Source organism: Manis javanica, chromosome 4, assembly GCF_040802235.1.
Source record: "Manis javanica isolate MJ-LG chromosome 4, MJ_LKY, whole genome shotgun sequence".
In the NCBI taxonomy this organism is placed as follows: Eukaryota; Metazoa; Chordata; class Mammalia; order Pholidota; family Manidae; genus Manis; species Manis javanica.
This window is the reverse complement of record NC_133159.1, coordinates 116,867,591-116,888,458: the sequence shown is the minus strand read 5'-3', so window position 1 is coordinate 116,888,458 and position 20,868 is coordinate 116,867,591. Positions and strand designations below refer to the sequence as shown.

At 38.9% G+C, this 20,868-nt stretch overlaps 1 protein-coding gene across 6 annotated transcripts in view; it reads left to right on the top strand.

The window, feature by feature from the left end:
• The window catches only part of AKAP10 (A-kinase anchoring protein 10), a 77,496-nt gene that overhangs the window by 23,757 nt on the left and 32,871 nt on the right, over positions 1 to 20,868 (top strand). For all 6 annotated transcript variants that reach the window (XM_073234741.1, XM_037012955.2, XM_037012950.2 and 3 more), the window contains 3 exons: positions 14,407 to 14,505; positions 18,579 to 18,663; positions 19,447 to 19,570. In XM_073234741.1, the coding sequence (XP_073090842.1) occupies positions 14,407 to 14,505; positions 18,579 to 18,663; positions 19,447 to 19,570 (308 nt within the window). The remainder of the gene's footprint in view (positions 1 to 14,406; positions 14,506 to 18,578; positions 18,664 to 19,446; positions 19,571 to 20,868) is intronic.

Here is a 20,868-nt window from a genome sequence, read left to right as displayed (position 1 = left end):
TCCTAGGTATTTTATTCTTTTTGATGCAATGGTGAATGAAATTGTTTTCCTGATTTCTCTTTCTATTGATTCATTGTTAGTGTATAGGAAAGCTACAGATTTCTGTGTGTTAATTTTGTATTTGTTTTATTTGCTGTATTCTGATATCAGTTCTAGTAGTTTTGGAGTGGAGTCTTTAAGGTTTTTTATGTACAGTATCATATCATCTGCAAATAGTGACAGTTTAACTTCTTCTTTACCAATCTGGATTCCTTGTATTTCTTTGTTTTGTCTGATTGCCGTGCCTAGAACCTCCAGTACTATGTTAAATAACAGTGGGGAGAGTGGGCATCCCTGTCTTGTTCCTGATCTCAGAGGAAATGCTTTCAGCTTTTCGCTGTTCAGTATAATACTGGCTGTGGGTTTATCATATACGGCCTTTATTATGTTGAGGTACTTGCCCTCTATTCCCATTTTGCTGAGAGGTTTTAATCATGAATAGATGTTGAATTTTGTCAAATGCTTTTTCAGCATCTATGGAGATGATCATGTGGTTTTTGTCTTTCTTTTTGTTGATGTGGTGGATGATGTTGATGGATTTTCGAATGTTGTACCATCCTTGCATCCCTGGGATGAATCCCACTTGGTCATGGTGTATGATCCTTTTGAGGTATTTTTGAATTCGGTTTGCTAATATTTTGTTGAGTGTTTTTGCGTCTACGTTCATCAGGGATATTGGTCTGTAGTTTTCTTTTTTGGTGGGGTCTTTGCCTGGTTTTGGTATTAGGGTGATGTTGGCTTCATAGAATGAGTTTGGGAGTATTCCCTCTTCTTCTATTTTGTGGAACACTTTAAGGAGAATGGGTATTATGTCTTCTCTGTGTGTCTGATAAAATTCCGCGGTAAATCCGTCCGGCCCCAGGGTTTTGTTCTTGGGTAGTTTTTTGATTACCATTTCAATTTCTTTGCTCGTAATTGGTTTGTTTAACTTTTGTGTTTCTTCCTTGGTCAGTCTTGGGAGGTTGTATTTTTCTAGGAAGTTGTCCATTTCTTCTAGGTTTTCCAGCTTGTTGGCATATAGGTTTTCATAGTAGTCTTTAATAATTCTTTGTATTTCTGTGGAGTCTGTCATGATTTTTCCATTCTCATTTCTGATTATGTTGATTTGTGTTGATTCTCTTTTTCTCTTAATATGTTTGGCTAGAGGCTTATCTATTTTGTTTATTTTCTCAAAGAACCAGCTCTTGGTTTCGTTGATTTTTGCTATTGTTTTATTCTTCTCAATTTTGTTTATTTCTTCTCTAATCTTTATTATGTCCCTCCTTCTGCTGACTTTAGGCCTCATTTGTTCTTCTTTTTCCAGTTTCGATAATTGTGATGTTAGACTATTCATTTGGGATTGTTCTTCCTTCTTCAAGTGTGCCTGGATTGCTATATACTTTCCTCTTAAGACTGCTTTCGCTGCGTCCCACAGAAGTTGGGGCTTAGTGTTGTTGTTGTCATTTGTTTCTATATATTCCTTGATCTCTATTTTGATTTGTTCATTGATCCATTGATTATTTAGTAGCATGTTGTTAAGCCTCCATGTGTTTGTGAGCCTTTTTGTTTTCTTTGTAGAATTTATTTCTAGTTTTATACCTTTGTGGTCTGAAAAATTGGTTAGTAGAATTTCAGTATTTTGGAGTTTACTGAGGCTCTTTCTGTGAGCTAGTATGTGGTCTATTCTGGAGAATGTTCCATGTGCACTTGAGAAGAATGTATATCCTGTTGCTTTTGGATGTAGAGTTCTATAGATGTCTATTAGGTCCATCTGTTCTAGTGTGTTGTTCAGTGCCTGTGTGTCCTTACTTTTTTTCTGCCCAGTGGATCTATCCTTTGGGGTGAGTGGTGTTTTGAAGTCTCCTAAAATGAATGCATTGCAGTCTATTTCCCTCTTTAGTTCTGTTAGTATTTGCTTCACATATGCTGGTGCTCCTCTGTTGGGTGCATATATATTTAGAATGGTTATATCCTCTTGTTGGACTGAGTCCTTTATCATTATGTAGTATCCTTCTTTATCTCTTGTTACTTTCTTTGTTTTGAAGTCTATTTTGTCTGATATTAGTACTGCAACCCCTGCGTTCTTCTCACTGTTGTTTGCCTGAAATAAGTTTTTCCATCCCTTGACTTTTAGTCTATGCTTGTCTTTGGGTTTAAGGTGAGTTTCTTGTAAGCAGCATAAAGATGGGTCTCGCTTTTTTATCCATTCTATTACTCTGTGTCTTTTGATTGGTGCATTAAGTCCATTTACATTTAGGGTGACTATTGAGAGATATGTACTTATTGCCATTGCAGGCTTTAGATTCGTGGTTACCAAAGGTTCAAGGTTAGCTTCTTTAGTATCTTACTGCCTAACTTAGGTCACTATTGAGCTGTTATATACACTGTCTGGAGATTCTTTTCTTCTCTCCCTTCTTATTCCTCCTCCTCCCGTCTTCATATGTTGTGTGTTTTGTTCTGTGCTCTTTGTAGGAGTGCTCCCATCTTGAGCAGTCCCTGTAGGATGCCCTGTAGAGGTGGTTTGTGGGAAGCAAGTTCTCTCAGCTTTTGCTTGTTTGGGAATTGTTTATTCCCGCCATCATATTTAAATGATAGTTGTGCTGGATACAGTATCCTTGGTTCAAGGCCCTTCTGTTTCATTGCATTAAGTATATCATGCCATTCTCTTCTGGCCTGTAGGGTTTCTGTCGAGAAGTCTGATGTTAGCCTGATGGGTTTTCCTTTATAGGTGACCTTTTTCTCTCTAGCTGCCTTTAAAACTCTTTCCTTGTCCTTGATCCTTGCCATTTTAATTACTATGTGTCTTGGTGTTGTCCTCCTTGGATCCTTTCTGTTGGGGGTTCTGTGTAATTCCATGGTCTGTTCGATTATTTCCTCCCCCAGTTTGGGGAAGTTTTCAGCAATTATTTCTTCAAAAAGACTTTCTATCCCTTTTCCTCTTTCTTCTTCTTCTGGTACCCCTATAATACGAATATTACTCCTTTTGGCTTGGTCACATAGTTCTCTTAGTGTTGTTTCATTCCTGGAGATCCTTTCATCTCTCTCTATGTCAGCTTCTATACGTTTCTGTTCTCTGTCTTCTATTCCTTCAATGGCCTCTTGCATCTTATCCATTCTGCTCATAAATCCTTCCTGGGATTGTTTCACTTCTGTGATCTCCTTCCTGGCATCTGTGATATCCCTCCGGACTTATCCCATTGCTCTTGCATTTTTCTCTGCATCTCTGTCAGCATGTTCATGATTTTTATTTTGAATTCTTTTTCAGGAGGGCTGGTTAGGTCTGTCTCCTTCTCAGGTGTTGTCTCTGTGATCTTTGTCTGCCTGTAGTTTTGCCTTTTCATGGTGATAGAGATAGTTTGCAGAGCTGGTACAAGTGACCGCTGGAAGAGCTTCCCTTCTTGTTGGTTTGTGGCCTTCCTCTCCTGGGAGAATAGCGACCTCCAGTGGCTTATGCTTGTCAGCTGTGCGCAGACAGGGCTTCTGCTACCTGTCCGTTTGCTATGGAGTTTATCTCTGCTGTTGCTGTGGGCGTCGCCTGGCTGTTGCTGCTCCTCCAAAGTGGTGGAGCCCCGTTGGAGGGGGAGCGGCCGGGAGGCTATTTATCTCCGAAAGGGGCGTCTGTGCTCCCTGTTGTCCAGGGGGTTAGAGTGCCCAGAGATTCCCAGATTCCCTGCCTCTGGTCTGTGTCCTGTCCTGCCCCTTTAAGACTTCCAAAAAGCACTCTCCAAACCAAAACAACAACAGCAGCAATGAGAGAGGGAACCGAAAAAAAGAAGGAAAAAACACGCGATTTTTTTTTTTTTTTCCTCAGGCTCTGATCCCAGGCACCCACTCACTGTTCCTGCTGCCCTGCCTCCCTAGCACCAGGGTCCCTGTCCCTTCAAGGCTTCCAAAAAGCATATGCCCACTGCTCCCGCAGGGAAAAACACGCAATGTTCTTTGTCTTCAGGCGCCGGTCCCAGGCACCCGCTCACCGGTCATGCTCTCCTGCCTCCCCAGCACTGTGGTCCCTGTCCCTTTAAGGCTTCCAAAAAGCACCCGCCAAAAAGAGAAAAAAAAAACGGGAAAAATGCGCCATTTCCTCCGTCCTCAGGCACCGGTTCCAGGCACCCGCTCACCGGTCCTCCTGCCCTGCCCTCCCTAGCACCGGGGTCCCTGTCCCTTTAAGGCTTCCAAAAAGCGCTCGCCAAAAAGAGAGAAAAAAAGGGGAAAAACGCCCGATATCCTCCGTCTTCAGGCGCCAGTCTCAGGTACCCGCCCACTGGTCCCGCATGGAAAAATGCGTGATAGTCTTTGTCCTCAGGCGCCGGTCCCAGGCACCTGCTCACCGGTCGTGCTGCTCTGCCTCCCTAGCGACCGGGGTCCCTGTCCCTTTAAGGCTTCCAAAAAGCACTCGCCAAAAAGAGAAAAAAAAAAAGGGGAAAAATGCGCGATTTCCTCCGTCCTCAGGCGCCGGTCTCAGGCACCCACCCACCAGTCCCGTAGGGAAAAATGCGCGATAATCTTTGTCCTCAGGCACCGGTCCCAGGCACCCGCTCACTGGTCCCACCGCCCTGCCTCCCTAGCAACGGGGTCCCTGTCCCTTTAAGGCTTCCAAAAAGCACTCACCAAGAAGAGAAAAAAAAGGGGAAAAACGCGCAATTTCCTCCGTCCTCAGGCGCCGGTCTCAGGCACCCGCCCACCGGTCCCATAGGGAAAAATGCGCGATAATCTTTGTCCTCAGGCACTGGTCCCAGGCACCCGCTCACTGGTCCCGCCGCCCTGCCTCCCTAGCAACGGGGTCCATGTCCCTTTAAGGCTTCCAAAAAGCACTTGCCAAAAAAAAAAACCACTCAGGTTTCTTTTCACCTGCCGGGAGCCGGGGAGAGGGGCGCTCGATTCCTGCCGGGCGGGAGCTTGCATCTTACCGCCTTCGCAAGGCACTGGGTGCTTGCAGGTGTGGATGTTGTCTGGATGTTGTCCTGTGTCCTCTGGTCTCTATTTTAGGAAGAATTTTCTTTGTTATATTTTCATAGCTCTATGTGTTTTTGGGAGGAGATTTCCACTGCTGTACTCACGCCACCATCCTGGCTTATAAAGCCTGATGAGTTTTCCTTTGTAGGTGACCTTTTTTCTCTTTCTGGCTTCCTTTAAGTACTCTGTCCTTGTCTTTGATTTTTGCTATTGTAATTATTATATGTCTTAGTGTTGTCCTCCTTGGGTCCCTTGTGTTGGGAGTTCTGTGGGCTTCCATGGTCTGAGAGACTATTTCCTCCCCCAGTTTGGGGAAGTTTTCTGCAGTTATTTCTTCAAATACACTTTCTAACCCTTTTTCTCTCTCTTCTTCTGGTACTCCTATAATGTGAATATTGTTCCGTTCGGATTGGTCACACAGTTATCTTAATATTCCTTCATTCCTGGAGATCCTTTTATCTCTCTCTGCCTCAGCTTGTCTGTATTACTTTTCTCTGATTTCTATTCCATTAATGGCCTCTTGTACCTCATCCAGTCTGCTCTTAAGTCCTTCCAGAGATTGTTTTATTTCTGTATTCACCCTCCCTACTTCCTCCTTTAGCTCTTGCATATTTCTCTGCACGTCCATCAGCATGGTTATGACCTCTATTTTGAATTCTTTTTCAGGAAGATTGGTTAACTCTATCTCCCCAGGCCCTCTCTCGGGGGTTGTCTGGGTAATTCTGGACTGGACCAAATTCTTCTGCCTTTTCATGGCGATAGAGGTAGCTGTAGGCAGGTAGTGTGTGTTTCGTCTGGGAGAACAAAGTCCTTTCCTGTTTGCTGGTCGCCTTTCCCTTCTCCGCCGCCTGTGTTGGGTACCCGCATTCCTGGAGCAGCCTCTGGATTAATCCCCTAAACTGCCGTGGGCGGGATTGCTGTCAGGGTAGCCCAGAGCCCTGTGGGGAGTGGTAGGTGCGCTGGGTGTGCTCCCCTGCGAGAACGGTGCTCCACGCCTTGCCCTGGTTTCCTCTGCCTGCGCTGGGCAGCTGCGCGCTGGAGGCAGTCTTTAGGTCTGGCCCAAACGGCTGCGCACTGGGAAGAGATTCTGGGCAGCTGCTGGGTGCACAGCTGCTCCCCAGCAGCTCCACCATTGCCACGGGTGTGCACTGCTGCTCTCCAGCTACTGGGCTGCTGTATCGGTGGTCATGCCCGCTGGGGAACGACTGGCAGGCTGCTTTTAGCTATGAGGGGCTTCAGGGCTGTGTTGCCACCCAGGAGGCTGGGGCGCCTGACATTCCTAAGGAATCCCTGCCTGCTTGGCTGAGTGTGCTGGGATGCTTCCATCCCGCTGTGAGGCCCCTGTCCCTTTAACTTTAAGACTTTCAAAAAGCACTCACTTTTCTTTTGTCCCAGGGTAGCCTGCTGCGGGGACCCAGTCACAGATTTTGCTTTTCTGTTTCTGTAATATCCAGTACACCATGCGCTCCTGGTGCGGATTACTAGAGCTGGTTGTTTAGCAGTCCTGGGCTTCCACTCCCTGCCCCCGCTGACTTCTTTCCTCCCACCTGTGGGCCATGGTGCAGGGAGTGCTCGGGTTCCGCCAGGCTGTGGCTTGTATCTTACCCCCTTGATGAGATGCTGAGTTCTCACAGATGTAGATGGAGCCTGGCTGTTGTACTGTATCCACTGGTCTCTCTTTTAGGAGTAGTTGTATTTGTTGTACTTTCAAAAGTATATATGGTTTTGGGAGGAGATTTCTGCTGCCCTACTCATGCCGCCATCTTGGCTCCTCCTTCATCTTAACAATTTTAAGTGTTCCAATTCATGAACACAGGAGAGAACACTGGGAGAACAAAGTCCTTTCCTGTTTGCTGGTTGCCTTGCCCTTCTCCGCATTTTCCATTTATCTGTGTCTTTAATTTTTTCAGTAACGTTTTGCAGTTTTCAGTGTACAAAAGTGTACAAATCTTTCACTTCCTTGGTTAAATTTATTCCTATGTAAATTTTATTCTCTTTGATGCTATTGTAAATGGGATTGTTTTCTTAATTTGCTTTTTGGAGTTATTTTTAGTATGTAGAAATGCAACTGAATTTTACATGTTGATTCAGCAACTCTACTGAATTCTAACAGTTTTTTATGGAGTCCTTAGGGTTTTCTACATAAAAAATGTCATCTGTGAATAGAGACAGTTTTACTTCCCTTTCAATTTGGATACCTTTTTTTTCCCTAATTGCCTTGACTTGAACTTCTAGTACTATGCTGAATGGAAGTGATGAGAGTGGGCATCCTTGCTTTGTTCCTAATCTTAGAGGAAAACAGTTTTTCACTATTGCATATGATGTTAGCTGTGAGTTTTTCATATGTGACTTTATTAATGTTGAGGTAATTTCCTTCTAGGTGTTGAGAGTTTTAAGTCATGAAAGAGGGTTGAATTTTGTCAAATAGTTTTTCTGCATCTGTTGAGTTTGATCATGTGGTTTTAATCCTTCAATTTTGTTGATGTGGTATATCACCTTAGTTGATTTTTATATTTTGAAACATTCTTGCATTCCGAGGATGAAACCCACTTATGTCATGGTATTTGATCCTTTTAAATGTACTGTTGAATTCTTTGCCAGTATTTTGTTGAGAATTTTTGTATCTATGCTCATCAGGGATATAGTGTTCTGTAGTTTTCTTGTAGTGTCTTTGGTTTTGGTTATTAGGGTAATGAGTTTGGAAGTGTTCCTTTTCATTTTTTGGGAAGTTTTTGAGAAGGGTTGGTGTTAATTTTTCTTTAAATGTTTGGTAGAATTCAACAGTGAAGCCATCTGCTCCTGGAATTTTCTTTGTTGGAAGGTTTTTGATGACTGATTCACAATCTCCTTACAAGTTATAGATATGTTCAGATTTGCTGTTTTGTAATGATTCAGCCATAGCAGGTTGTATGTTTCTAGGAATTTATCTGTTTCTTCTGGGTTGTTGGCATATAATTGTTTGTACTAGTACCTTATGAGCCTTTTATTTCTCTGTGGCATCAGTTGCAATTTCATTTCTGATTTAAGTCTTCTCTCTTGTTATCTTAGTCCAGCTAAAGGTTGGTAATTTTGTTGATCTTTTCAAAAACACAACATTCATTGACTTTTCTATTGTTTTTCTGTTCTCTATTTTGTTTATTTCTGCTTTAATCTTTATTTCTTTACTTCTGATAACTTTGGGCCTAGTTTTTTCCTTTCGTAGTTTCTTAAGATGTGAAGTTAGGTTGTTTGAGATCTTAATGTAAGTGTTTATAGCTATAAATGTTCCTCTTAGTACTGCTTTTGCTTCATCCCATATGTTTTTGTATGTTGTTTTCATTTTTGTTTGTTTCAAGATACTTTTTAATTTCCCTTTTGATTTCTTTTTTGAATCATTGATTATTTTAAGAGTATATTTAATATTCACATATTTTGTTTTCCAGTTTTCTTTCTGGTTTCATTCCAGTGGTCAAAAAAGGATACTTGGTGTGATTTTTGTCTTTGTAAATTTAGGACTTATTTTCTGAACTAACATCATCTGTCCTAGGGAATGATCCATATGTGTTGAGAAGACTGTATCCTGCTGCTGTAGGGTAGTGTTCTGTATATGTCTGTTAGGTTCATTTGGTCTGTGATTGTTCAAGTTTTCTGGTTACTTACTGATTTTTTCTGTGTGAATGTTGTGCTCATTATTGGAAGTGGGATATTGAAATTTCATATTATTACTGTGTTGCTGCCTATTTCTTTCACTTCTGTCAGTGTTTGCCTTATATATTTAGGTGCTCTGGTGTTGGGTGCATATATATCTTCTGGGTGGATTGACTCTTCTGTCATTTTATAATGTCCTTCTTGGTCTCTTGTGACAGTTTTTGACTTAAAGCCTATCTTATCTGATGTTAAGTATAGCCACTTCTGCTCTTTTGGTTACTATTTGTATGGAATATCTTTTTTTATCCCTTCATTTTCAGCCTGTATGTGTCCTTACGTCCAAAGTGAGTCTCTTGTAGACAGCATATAATGGAATCTTGATTTTTTAAAAAAATCCATTCAACTATTCTGTGTCTGTGGGAGTTTATTTACATGTAATTATTGATAGGATGGGATTTACTATTGCTATTTTGTTAATTGTTTTCTGAATGTCTTCTAGGTCTTTTCTCCTTCTTTTCCTCTCTTGCTTTCTCCCTTTATGTTTCCTTGTTTTTATATAGTGACATGCTTTGATTCCTTTCTTCCTTCTTTTGCTTATCTTCTGTAGGTATTTTTCATTGTGATTACCATGGGGCTTACATGAAAGATTTTAGTCATAATAATCTACTTTAAGATGACAACTTAACTCTAATCACATTAAAAAACTCTATGCTTTTATTTCTCTCTGGCCTCACCCCACCACTTTCTTGTTCAAATATGTTGTTTTAATTTTTTTGTACATAAGTTTTCTATAAAAATAGGGATAATCTATTTGCAACAACATGGATGGAGCTAGAGGGTATTATGCTCATTGAAATAAGCCAGGTGGAGAAAGACAAGTATCAAATGATTTCACTCATCTGTGGAGTATAAGAACAAAGAAAAACTGAAGGAACAAAACAGCAGCAGAATCACAGAACCCAAGAATGGACTAACAGTTACCAAAGGAAAAGGGACTGGCGAGGATGGGTGGGAAAGGAGGGATAAGGAGGCAAAGGGGGGCATACGATTAGCAGATATAATGTAGCGGGGGGGACATGGGAAAGGCAGTATATGCAGAGAGGACAAGTAATGATTCTATAGCATCTTACTATGCTGATGGACAGTGACTGTAATAGGGTATGTGGGGGGGACTTGATAATAGGAAGAGCCTAGTAACCATAATGTTGTTCAAGTAATTGTACATTAATAATACCAAAAAAAATAGGGATTATCTATTCTGCTAACCTAGGGATTCTCAAAGTGTGGTTCACACACTCTTGGAGGAGAGTACCTGAGACTTTTCAAGGGGGTCTATGTGGTCAGACTATTTCCACAGTAATTCTAAGATGATACTTGTCTTTTTTCACTGTGTTGGTATTTGTAATGATGGTGCTATAAGTCCGGGGAAAGGAAATCCCGGAGCATAATACCTCTAAAAGCCAAAATCAGTAAAAGGGAGAAATAAAGTTTAAATCCATTTATTGCTTGTAAACTGCAGTCCAGGGCCTTCTCTCTTTCCTGCTCCAGCAGAAGGAAAACTGGTACCACCCCTCACCTCTCAGGTACAGATAAGCCCTCTGTTGCCCAGGTAATTACCCATTGATATGGAGATGAATTCTCCACTCCTGAGGATATGCAAATGAACTAAAGCCATACTTCTTTCCACCTCTGAATGCCTGTTGATATGCAGATGTACTAAAGCCAGGCAAGATATTCTGGAAGTATGACAATTTTACCCACAGGTGCAAAGGCAGTTGTGGGAATATGTGCTGGCGTTGGACGAGTAGTCATTGTGAGCTATCATATACTCCCAGTAAAATTGTTAGTTTTACTTAAGTATATCTTTGGAGAAGTGATAATTAATTTTACTAAATCTAAACCTTTTGAGTATATATATGTCTCTTAATCTGTATGAGGAAATTGAAAGTGTACAGGATATTGAAGTATACTACTTGTCTTTAAGGAAAATTTGTGTAGTTGATTGTTTTTGTGAGGTCAGTTAGCTGCTGTTTTAATGGAATTCCATTTTTATTTGAAAGAATGACTGTAGACAAACCCTGGGTATTCATACTTTGGTATTTGGCAGAGTATTTTTCTTGGACATGAATTAAATGAGCTTGTCATTTCAAGGAAGACAGTTGACAGTATTGTTGCCCAGTGGGAAAATTTAAGATTTTCAAGTGAAAATCAGAGTTTGAGAAAACTTGTATATACCACTGTGTACTTTGACAGCTTTAAAAAGTGTTCTGTTAAAGTAATTGGTGATATTATTGATATGATTTCTTTTTTACACTATATGATGCAATGTATTAATATTTAGAAAATTAGTGAACCAGTATTTTCCAAAATATTCAAAAATATGTTAGTGTTATAAAATCATTCATGAGTGAAAGATTCTTTGGGAATGTAAATTGGTTCCACCGTTGTGAAAAGCAATATGGAGGTTCCTCAAAAAACTAAAAGTAGAAACACCAGTTGACCCAGTAATTCCATTCGTAGGAATTTATCCAAAGAAAATGATATCCCTGATTTGAGAAGACATACGTGCCCCATGTTTATTGTTGCACTATTTACAATAGCCAATATATTGAAGCAACCTAAGTGTCCATCAACAAATGAATGAATAAAGAAGATGTGGTATATATGTACAATGGAATATTATTCAGCCATGAAAAGAAAAGAAATCTTGTCATTTGCAACAACATGGAATGGATCTAGAGGGATTATGCTCAGTGAAATAAGCCAGTAGAGAAAGACAAAAACCAAATGATTTCACTCATTTGTGGAGTATAAAAACAAAGCAAAACAGAGGGAACAAAATAGCAGTAGATTCATAGCCACTGAGTAGGGACTAGTGGTTACCAAAAGGGAAGGGTTGGGGAGGGTGGGTGGGGAGGGAGAAGAGGATAAAGTACCAAATGATTTCACTCATTTGTGTGATATAAAAACAAAGCAAAACTGAGGGAACGAAATAGCAGCGGACTCACAGACATTGACAAGGGACTAGCCATTACCAGAGGGGAGAGGTTGGGGAGGGAGGGTGGAGAGGAAGAAGGGGATAAAGGGGCACTATAATTACCAGTCACAATATAGGTAGGTCACAGGGATGGCTGTACAGCATGGAGAATACAATTAATGATTTTATAACATCTTACTACCTTGATAGACAGTGACCACAATGGGGTGTGTGTGTGAGGACTTGATAATACGGGTGAATGTTGAACCACTGTGTTGTGTATTTGAAACCATCATAAGATTGTACATCAGTGATACTTCAATAAAAAACTAAACATTCCAAAATGACCAGTACTATTTTCTATGACAGTTGTTCTCAAGTATAATCTGTACTTTGTTTTTTCAGAAAAATATAAACATGTCTTCTAGGCATCAGAAGGGTTACCAATTTTCACATTACTTTTATAAATAAAAATACTGCATTTCCAAAAAAAAAGATCCATTAAACATGAGAAGTAAACCAGTGGATTTTAATCTAACAGAATACAAGTTCATTGATAGGGTTTCAGATTCTACATTCTAACTAGCCTTTGAGAAACTACCACCTGTCAATTTTTGGTGTAGTATCAGAAGAATATATACACATTTATCTCAAAAAGCTATTAAAATACTCCTTTGCCCAGCTACACATGCCTGATGCCAGATTTTCTTAATAAATATAAACGGAAACTGTTTCTGTGTTCACAGCACTTCTTTTTTTTTTATTAAAGTATCATTGATATACAATCTTATGAAGATTTCACATGAGCAACGTTATGGTTTCAACATTCACTCATATTATCAAGTACCTCCCCACCCCATTGCAGTCACTGTCCATCAGCGTAGTAAAATTCTAGAGTCATTACTTGTCTTTTCTGTGCTCTACTGCCATCCCTGTGAGCTACCTATATTGTGATTGCTAATTAGAGTGCCCCTTAATCCCCTTCTTCCTCCCAACCCCTCCCCTCTGGTAACCGCTAGTCCCTTCTCAATGTCTGTGAGTCCACTGCTATTTTGTTCCCTCAGTTTTGCTTTGTTTTTATATCACACAAATGAGTGAAATCATTTGGTACTTACCTTTCTCTGCCTGGCTTATTTCACTCAGCGTAATACCCTCTACCTCCATCCATGTTGTTGGAAATGGTAGAATTTCTTTTCTTTTTATGGCTGAATAGTATTCCATCGTGTATATGTACCATATCTTCTTTAGCTATTCATCTATTGAACATAGTCTTCTTATACCAAATGTGTGGGTTTTACACACAAGGTAATTCTCCACTTCTCTGTGCACAGTAACTGTGTGTCCTACAGTTCAATTCATGTATTAAACTCCCAGAGTTAGCACAGACCCCACAGGTTAAGGGCTCAGTCCCACAAGATTGTCCCTCACTTCAGATGCCAGGCTCAAGTCCCACATTGTCACCTGTACTTCTGGCCAATCAGCTATAAATCAGGGGTTCCCACAACCCCTTCCTCATGTTCAGTAATTTGCTAAAATGGCTCACAGAACTCAGGGAAACACTTTACTTACATTTATTGGTTTATTTTAAAAGATATTATAAAGGATACAAGTGAACAGCCAGGTGAAGAGGTACACAGGGCAAGCTCTAGAAGGGTCCCCAAAACAGGGCTTCTGTCTCTGTGGAGTTGGGGTATGCCACCCATCTGGCACATGGATACATTTACCAACCTGAGGAGCTCTCTGAACTACTTAGTGCTTAAGGTTCCATTTTGTGGGTATGATATATTAGGTCATTGGATGTTGGTGATGAGCTTGGTGAGCCCAACCCCCTTACCCTCCCTAGAGGCTGGGGAGTGGATCTGAAAGCTCCAGTGCTCTAATCTCATGGCTGTTCCTCTGGCAACCAGCCCCCATTCTGCAAGAATCACCTCCTACCATAAACATTCCTGTGGTTAAAAGGGGCTCATCTCACGCCTGCCCCTGAGGAAATTCCAAGGGTTTTAGAATCTCTGTCCCAGGAACCAGGATGAAGACCATACATAGATTTCTTATATCATATTATCACAGTACCAAAACAAAATAGCATAAATTTTGTTTTTTGTTATTTTGGCAAAAAGCAGGTATGAAAATCCAAGTGTGTTACTGAGACAAAGAGAGTTGCAAAAATGTAAAATAATGCCCTCTTCTCACTAATTTTTTTCAGTCTGGAAAGTTATTTTCCTTTAAAAAGTTTATAAAACTAACATTTAAAATTGTTTATTTTAAGGGAATCGTTTTTTTCTCAATTAAAAATTTTAATACCTAGTATCTATAGATAAAACTCATAAATAAAAGCTCTTTAGGGTCTTCAGTAATCTTTAAGATTGCAAAGAAGTCCTGAAACTAAAAAGTTTGAGATTCATTGTTTTAACCTGTGAGGGTTGTTGAGGTTCAACTAAATGTATTCATGAATGAAATTATTTTGTAAAATATTTTAAATGTAGATATATAAGTAAATTTTTAGTTTCTTCTGTTACATTGTGCAAGTCCTTCAAGTTGGGACTTTGCAGAAAAGACATGGAAAGAAGATATGCATAAATAATTGCTATTAAGGATTTGTTAGCTTAGATGTAGAGGAGGGACTTTCATAAAACTCCTCTTCCACAAACCAATGAAAAAGCCAACAGCATGATGGAGGCTCGCTTTGTTCTATATATATATATGTATTTATGTGCATATGCATGTGTGCTTGGGTACACAAACAAACAAAGCCCTACTATTCATGAACATACTCCACTGCTGGTCCAAGTTGCCGTTTAATTTTTTGAAGTTGTCCCCTTCTTTCCTTACAGGTATAGAAAAAGATGCAGTGAATACTTTTACCAAATATATATCTCCAGATGCTGCTAAGCCAATCCCAATTACAGAAGCAATGAGAAATGATATCATAGGTAAGCAATGCTTGAAGCTATGGCCAAAATAGGCCTATTTTTGGTTAATGATTAAAAGTATTTTTTATAAACGTTCAGTTCAACATATCCCTTCCTAGTCTGTTTTCAGTGTACTTTATTATATCTGATTGTAGCTCACTTACAAACTCTCTTTTATATGTTGGACCCAAATTCTTAGACTTTGACTTGAATAACAACCACAAGAACAATGGTAGCATACAGTTATTACTGTATCCCAAGCAGTATTATAACCACTTCCTGTGGACAAACTAATCTTCTAAAAAAAACTTTGTAGCATAAATATAGTTGTTTTATGAATTAGGAGACTGAAGCACAGAGAGGTAAATAACTTGCCCAAGGTAACACGGTTCAGACATGGCAGAGTCAGGATTTGAAACTTCTGCACTTTAATTAGTATGTTGTTTGACAGTATTTGTTAAAGTGAGGATTGGGACCAGTTTTGTCTTATGTCTTTACCCTCCTTCCAAAAAAAGACTAGAATAGAGAATCAAAAGTACTTCACAGTACTGCATTTCAGGAAAATTGTTTCCAACGTGTGCATATACATATATGTGTGTGTGTGTGTGTGTGTGTGTGTGTGTGTGTATGTGTGTGTGTATATGTATACTGTGTCATATAAATACATTTCTCTGTAGGTCATAGTAACCAAAAAAATATTTGAAAGCTTGGACTATGTTATATAGAAAAACCTTAGGTGGACCTGCAATCAGATAAAAGCGGTTTGTTCTTCGAACAAATATTTATTATATTCCCATCAAGTCCTAGTAGTGTTTTCTTTTTTTACAGAAATTTAATATTTTTATCTATGAAATAAAGCATGTTATTCTGCTAACATATTCTTCCCAGCACGGGCCCCGTTCAGTCTTTACTATAGCCACTTTACACTCACTCATTAGAGCAAAGCCCCTTCCAGTCTCAGCCATGGTTCTTAAATTGGCCCACCAGACTTTCCAGTGAACAACTGTTGGCTATTTTAGGGTCTGTCAAATGCTACCCCACTGTTTTCTTTTTCTTTCTCCTACACAGGCATCTATAACACAGAGGTCTTGTGGCCATTGGTGGTTGTCCCTATCTGCTTGTATTTTGGGGTTTCACCCACTTTTGTTGCAAATGTTCTTATAGGATTTTATTTTTTCTATACAGTTCCTCTATTTTTATGTGGGAATTTGTTGCTGCCATCTTCCAGACTTCTCTAAATATAGTGACTTTCCCTAATAATATACCGGAGTGTCCTAACTGATTAGAATTTGGCTGTTTGAGGTATTTGTTGTTCAGTGATTCCTTTGTTTGTTTGTACCAACTGATAACCAGACTTTCTGGGGTAGGGGACAAAAGGAGGGAGTTTTGAGTCAAAACATTTAAAAGTGAAATGTCACTTTAATTCTAATTTTCCTCTTATTAAGCTTTATCAAATTAAGATATAATCCCATGAGGGGGAAGATCTTCTGAAGGATCAAGTTGATAACATTTAGTGATCTGAGAAAGTATCCATCTCAGTGTCTGTTATTATGCATTTTAAAATGCTTATTACCCACATGTCTTTAGACCAGTGACTTTTCCTCTTTGAGACTCATTTTTTGGAATCCTGCTCTAATTTTTATCTTCTCTTTCAGTTGGAATATTTTACCATAGTTGTACTTGAGTAAATTACAGTTTGAAGAAGCTTCCACTTCAGCTGTTATTGTATATCCCGCCTACCTAGTTTTGTTGTAAATGCTACCTATGGGTTTTTGATGTTGCTAACTAATTACTCTGTTTTTCTGTGGGGATTCAGAATGACTGGAAACTATGCTTCCACTGATCCTTGAAGTCATGGAATTTCAAAAATATTTTGAAGGTATAGCTGACAGAATTTGCAAATGTTTTTGAAGTGAGTGGTGGGAGAGGAAAAAAGTAATCCAGCATGACTTCATTTTTTAAAAACATGAATACTTGGGACAGTGGTATCGCCATTTATGAAATGATTTAGGAAGAAAATCAAGAGTTTAGGTTTTAGACATCCAAATGGTGAGTGTCAAGTAGTTAGTGGGACATCTACTTAGGAGTTCATGAGAAAGGTCCAGGTTAGAGGTATATGTTTGGAAGTCATCGGAGTATCAGTGGTTTTAGAGCCATGAAACTGGGGAATATTTACCATGGGAGTAATGAGCAAGGACAAGAGGTCTAAAGACTGAGTTCTGGGGCAGGCTGAACATTTAGAAGTCTGGCAGATGAAAAACAACTAGCAAAGGAGACTTGGAAGTAACAGCCACTAATTTAGGTTGTCGTACAGCAACTATTTATCAGGAGAGTGATTTTTTTTTCTGGAAGCTAAGTGATAAAGGTGTTTCTGGGAGGAAGGGAGTAAGTGAGCAAAGGTGTTAAGTCATGCTGATAGGTTAAATAAGATGAATACTAGGAATGGAATGGATTTGGCAACCCGGTAGGTAACTGGTCTACTGCTCACCTTAATTACAGTGGTCTGTTGGGGACGAAAATTAACTGGAGGATCTTAAGAGAGAATAGGAGGACAAGGAGTGGAGAAAGCAAATACAAGCCACTGTTATGAGGCTTTTTATTCTAAAGATGAGCTGGAAGGACATGTTAATCAACAAGGGGCATTGGTTTTTGTTTTAAGGTGACAGGTTATCAGCATAATAGATTTATGATAGCATACAAATACATATGTGTAGTATATGAGCAGTTTACATAGCTCGGGAGAATGAGCCAGTAGTGAAGGAAAAGTTGATGTAGGAGGCAGGGGAGACAATTTCTGTAGGAGGGACATTGAGGCAAAAGAATATAGGATCCAATGCTCAACTAGAGGGTTACTCAGGTGTGAGTGAGGACAGTTCATCTGTAGTAACAGGAGAGAATGCAGTGTGGGAAGAGGTGCAGGGGAGTTGGTAGATGTGGGAGGTGAGGGAAATAATTTTCTGATGGCTTCTGTCTTCTTGGTGAAGTAGGAAGCAGAGTCGTCAGCAAAAAGAATAGAAGAGGCATTAGGATGTTTAAGGAGAGAGGAGGAGATATGTTGTGGATTGTCTGGAAGAATGTAGGGGTAAATGGACCAGGAAACTAGTATGGCCCATGGGTTTTATTAAGGTCCCACTAAGGTCATGAACTTAAGTGAAACCTGCCATCATGAGTGTACTTTTTTTCCAGCCATGTTTAATAGCTAGTTAAACCGTTTTTGGTTTGCTATTGTTTTTTTTAGGCAATTCCTAATTTTAGCACATTTTGTGTTTTAAAATTTTTATCAGATAACTTCTTGATAAATTTTTTTACTGGTAAATTTTTTCACGAATTCATAATTCTTTAGGTTACAGTCCTAGAAATAGAATACTAATCTAAAAGCTATGTTCATTTTTAAAGCTTATGCTAGGAACTGCCAAATTGCCTTCTAGAAAAAAATATACCAGTTTATATTCCTACTAACACTTGTGTAAGTTTTCCCATGCCCTTCTAAGTTAACACACATTGTTAAACAAACATGGATTATTAAAACAAATACGTAACAATTTACTAGACAAAAGGCAAGCTGCCTCCTTAATCTAATCTATAATTACATTTATTTGATGGATAGTGAGCATGGACATCTTTTCATAATAACCATTTCATATTTGTTCTTTTGTGAATTGTCTTTGTATGTCGTTTGCTCATTTTTCCTTTTGGGATATTTCTTATTTGTAAGAGTTCTTGGTGTATGAATGATAATTATCTATCATACATGGAGTAAACCATCACATACTGCAATTTTTTCCCTGTTTGCTTTTGTGTTTTGATTTTGGGGTGTTTTAGTGTACAGGAGTTACTTTTATGTTGTTAACTCTTTTGATTTCTGCTTTTGCATATCTGTTCACTTTAGAAAGATCTTTCCTACCTCAAGATCAGCTGGTCTCCTGTATTTTCTCTTAGTTCTACTTTTAAGCCATTATGGCAAAGAGGGAGTAAAGTAAACAAATCAGCTGAACATAGTTTATATGCCTTTACAGTTATTTCCAACGTTGATTCATATATGTGTATAGTTTGGATTTAGTAGGAATTTAATTATTTACCATTTCTTTTTATAGCAAAGATTTGTGGAGAAGATGGACAGGTGGATCCCAACTGTTTTGTTTTGGCACAGTCCGTAGTCTTTAGTGCAATGGAGCAAGAGTAAGTTAATTTCACACTTTCACATTTTGCATTCTTGGAAATTTGGGTTAGTGTTAGGAATGGGCTTTGAGGATTTAAGTATTTTGAATGTTTACAGGATCTTATTGGCATACTCTAAGACTACCTTGGTTAGCAGTTTCTTTTAAATATAAATTATGTGAACTCCATTAAAAATAAATTTTCATTTTTAATGTTAATATTTTATAAGTTAAGAGAATTTAATTCTGAAGTCATTTGGGGGTGATTGTGACTATAATGTGACAATTAGAATTGCTTTATTTAAACAATTCATGTCATCAGATGGATATCCTAATTTCTTACTGTATACTGTAAGCTTAATGGATACTGTATTACTAAATCCACATAGATTTGTTGAAACTACCTCCACATTTTTTTTGAATTGCTGCTGCATACCTTTAAAAAAATCTATGGATTCATTCTTTCATTTAACATTTATGAAAAGGGTGCCCCATGCAAGGTGCAGTTGGATATTGTACCTACCTTGAAGGAAGTTACAGCCTAATAAGAGAAATAAGGCATGTTCTTTGGTTACTGTAATATGAGGTAGCCTGTGTTAAATATCAGAGGAAAGCTACAAAGTAATTAAGGGATGGGAGAGATTACTTAACAGGTGGAGGACTCAGGAGTGACACCTGGAAAGAGAGGTAGTGTTGACCTAGGCTTTTAAAATACAGTAGGCACAGTATGGAAAGAGTGTGTTTTTCCCAGTGAAACTCTTTCCTTGGTCATTCCCTCAAATTTTCCCTTTTTGTCCATGTGCAGGCACTTTAGTGAGTTTCTGCGAAGTCACCATTTCTGTAAATACCAGATTGAAGTGCTGACCAGTGGGACTGTTTACCTGGCTGACATTCTCTTCTGTGAGTCAGCTCTCTTTTATTTCTCTGAGGTAAAGTCTGCATTTCCTTTCACACTCTCTTAGAGCACTCCAGCTTCTAATCTATAAATGCTGGGGCCCTGCCTATAGAAAATGAATAGAAGAGACAAATCACTTCCAGGAAGATCAGTTGGATTGGAATAATTTTATTATTGCTTTAAGTGGTATGTAGTTTATGACAAGAGTGCTTTACTGGCATAGTAGATTGAAGAGAACATGAGGATCCAAGGAAAATAACTCTAATTATGGAAAAACCTGATTAAAATTCTTAGTAAGAGAATATGTATTTTTAATTATTTGGAACTGTTTTGAAACCACAGAATTTGATACTTGATTAAGGTGCACAAATAATTGCAGATCAGGCTTTAGAGGAGAAAAAGAAAACAGCAGGTTTTTTCCTGTGGTCATATTTATTTCAGCCACTGGGTAGGATTGCCCAGCAGAGCATTTGCCACCAGTAGTGTGTGTCTCTCTCTCTGAGGCATGCACTTCCGTGTGATGCATTTGTTAGGCTTCACGTGAAGTTCTTTTGTTGCAAAACAAATGACTGTTAAGTAGATATGAGAGGATTCCCCATCTCACGAAGCAGTAACTTAGATACACACTTGAATTCTGCCTCTTCATGAGGATGCAGTTGTGCAGTTGGTTTATCTTTCCACTCTCTCTCTTTGCCTGAGTTGAAGTTCAGCATTTGCTTAGGTTAATATGGCACATGGAATGGTGAACATGATCAGGTACAAAATAGTTTGCTCTTTGTATGTTTTCCAGTGAGGGACCACTGATCATCTTTACTATAATTTTTATTCCAGTTCACTGATGCATCCAGCTCTTTGGTAGTTATATTTTTGGGTTTTTTTCCCCTAAAAGACTATTTTCTAACGTCAATCTCAAAAGACTATCAAGTTGCTGACTTACATTAACTGAACAAGTGGATCATTTTTCATTTGCTTGTTTGCCTGTGTCCTTGATTTTATGAATTTTTTCAGATTCTCTTTTCCTGAAGTATAGTTCACATACAGTATTATATTGTTTTACATGTACAACATAGTGTTTCAGTAATTACATGCATTACTAAATGCTCAATATAATTGTAGTTACCATCTGTTGCCATACAAAGTTATAATATTATTGACTGTATTCCCTGTGCTGTACTTCTTATCCATGTGACTTACTTTATAATTAGAAGTTTGTACCACTTTATCCGCTTAATCTATTCTACCCATCCCCTTGATCCCTTCCCTTATGGCAACCACCAGTTTGTTCTCATATTTATGAGTCTCTTTCTGTTTTTGTTTTTTTGATTCCATATA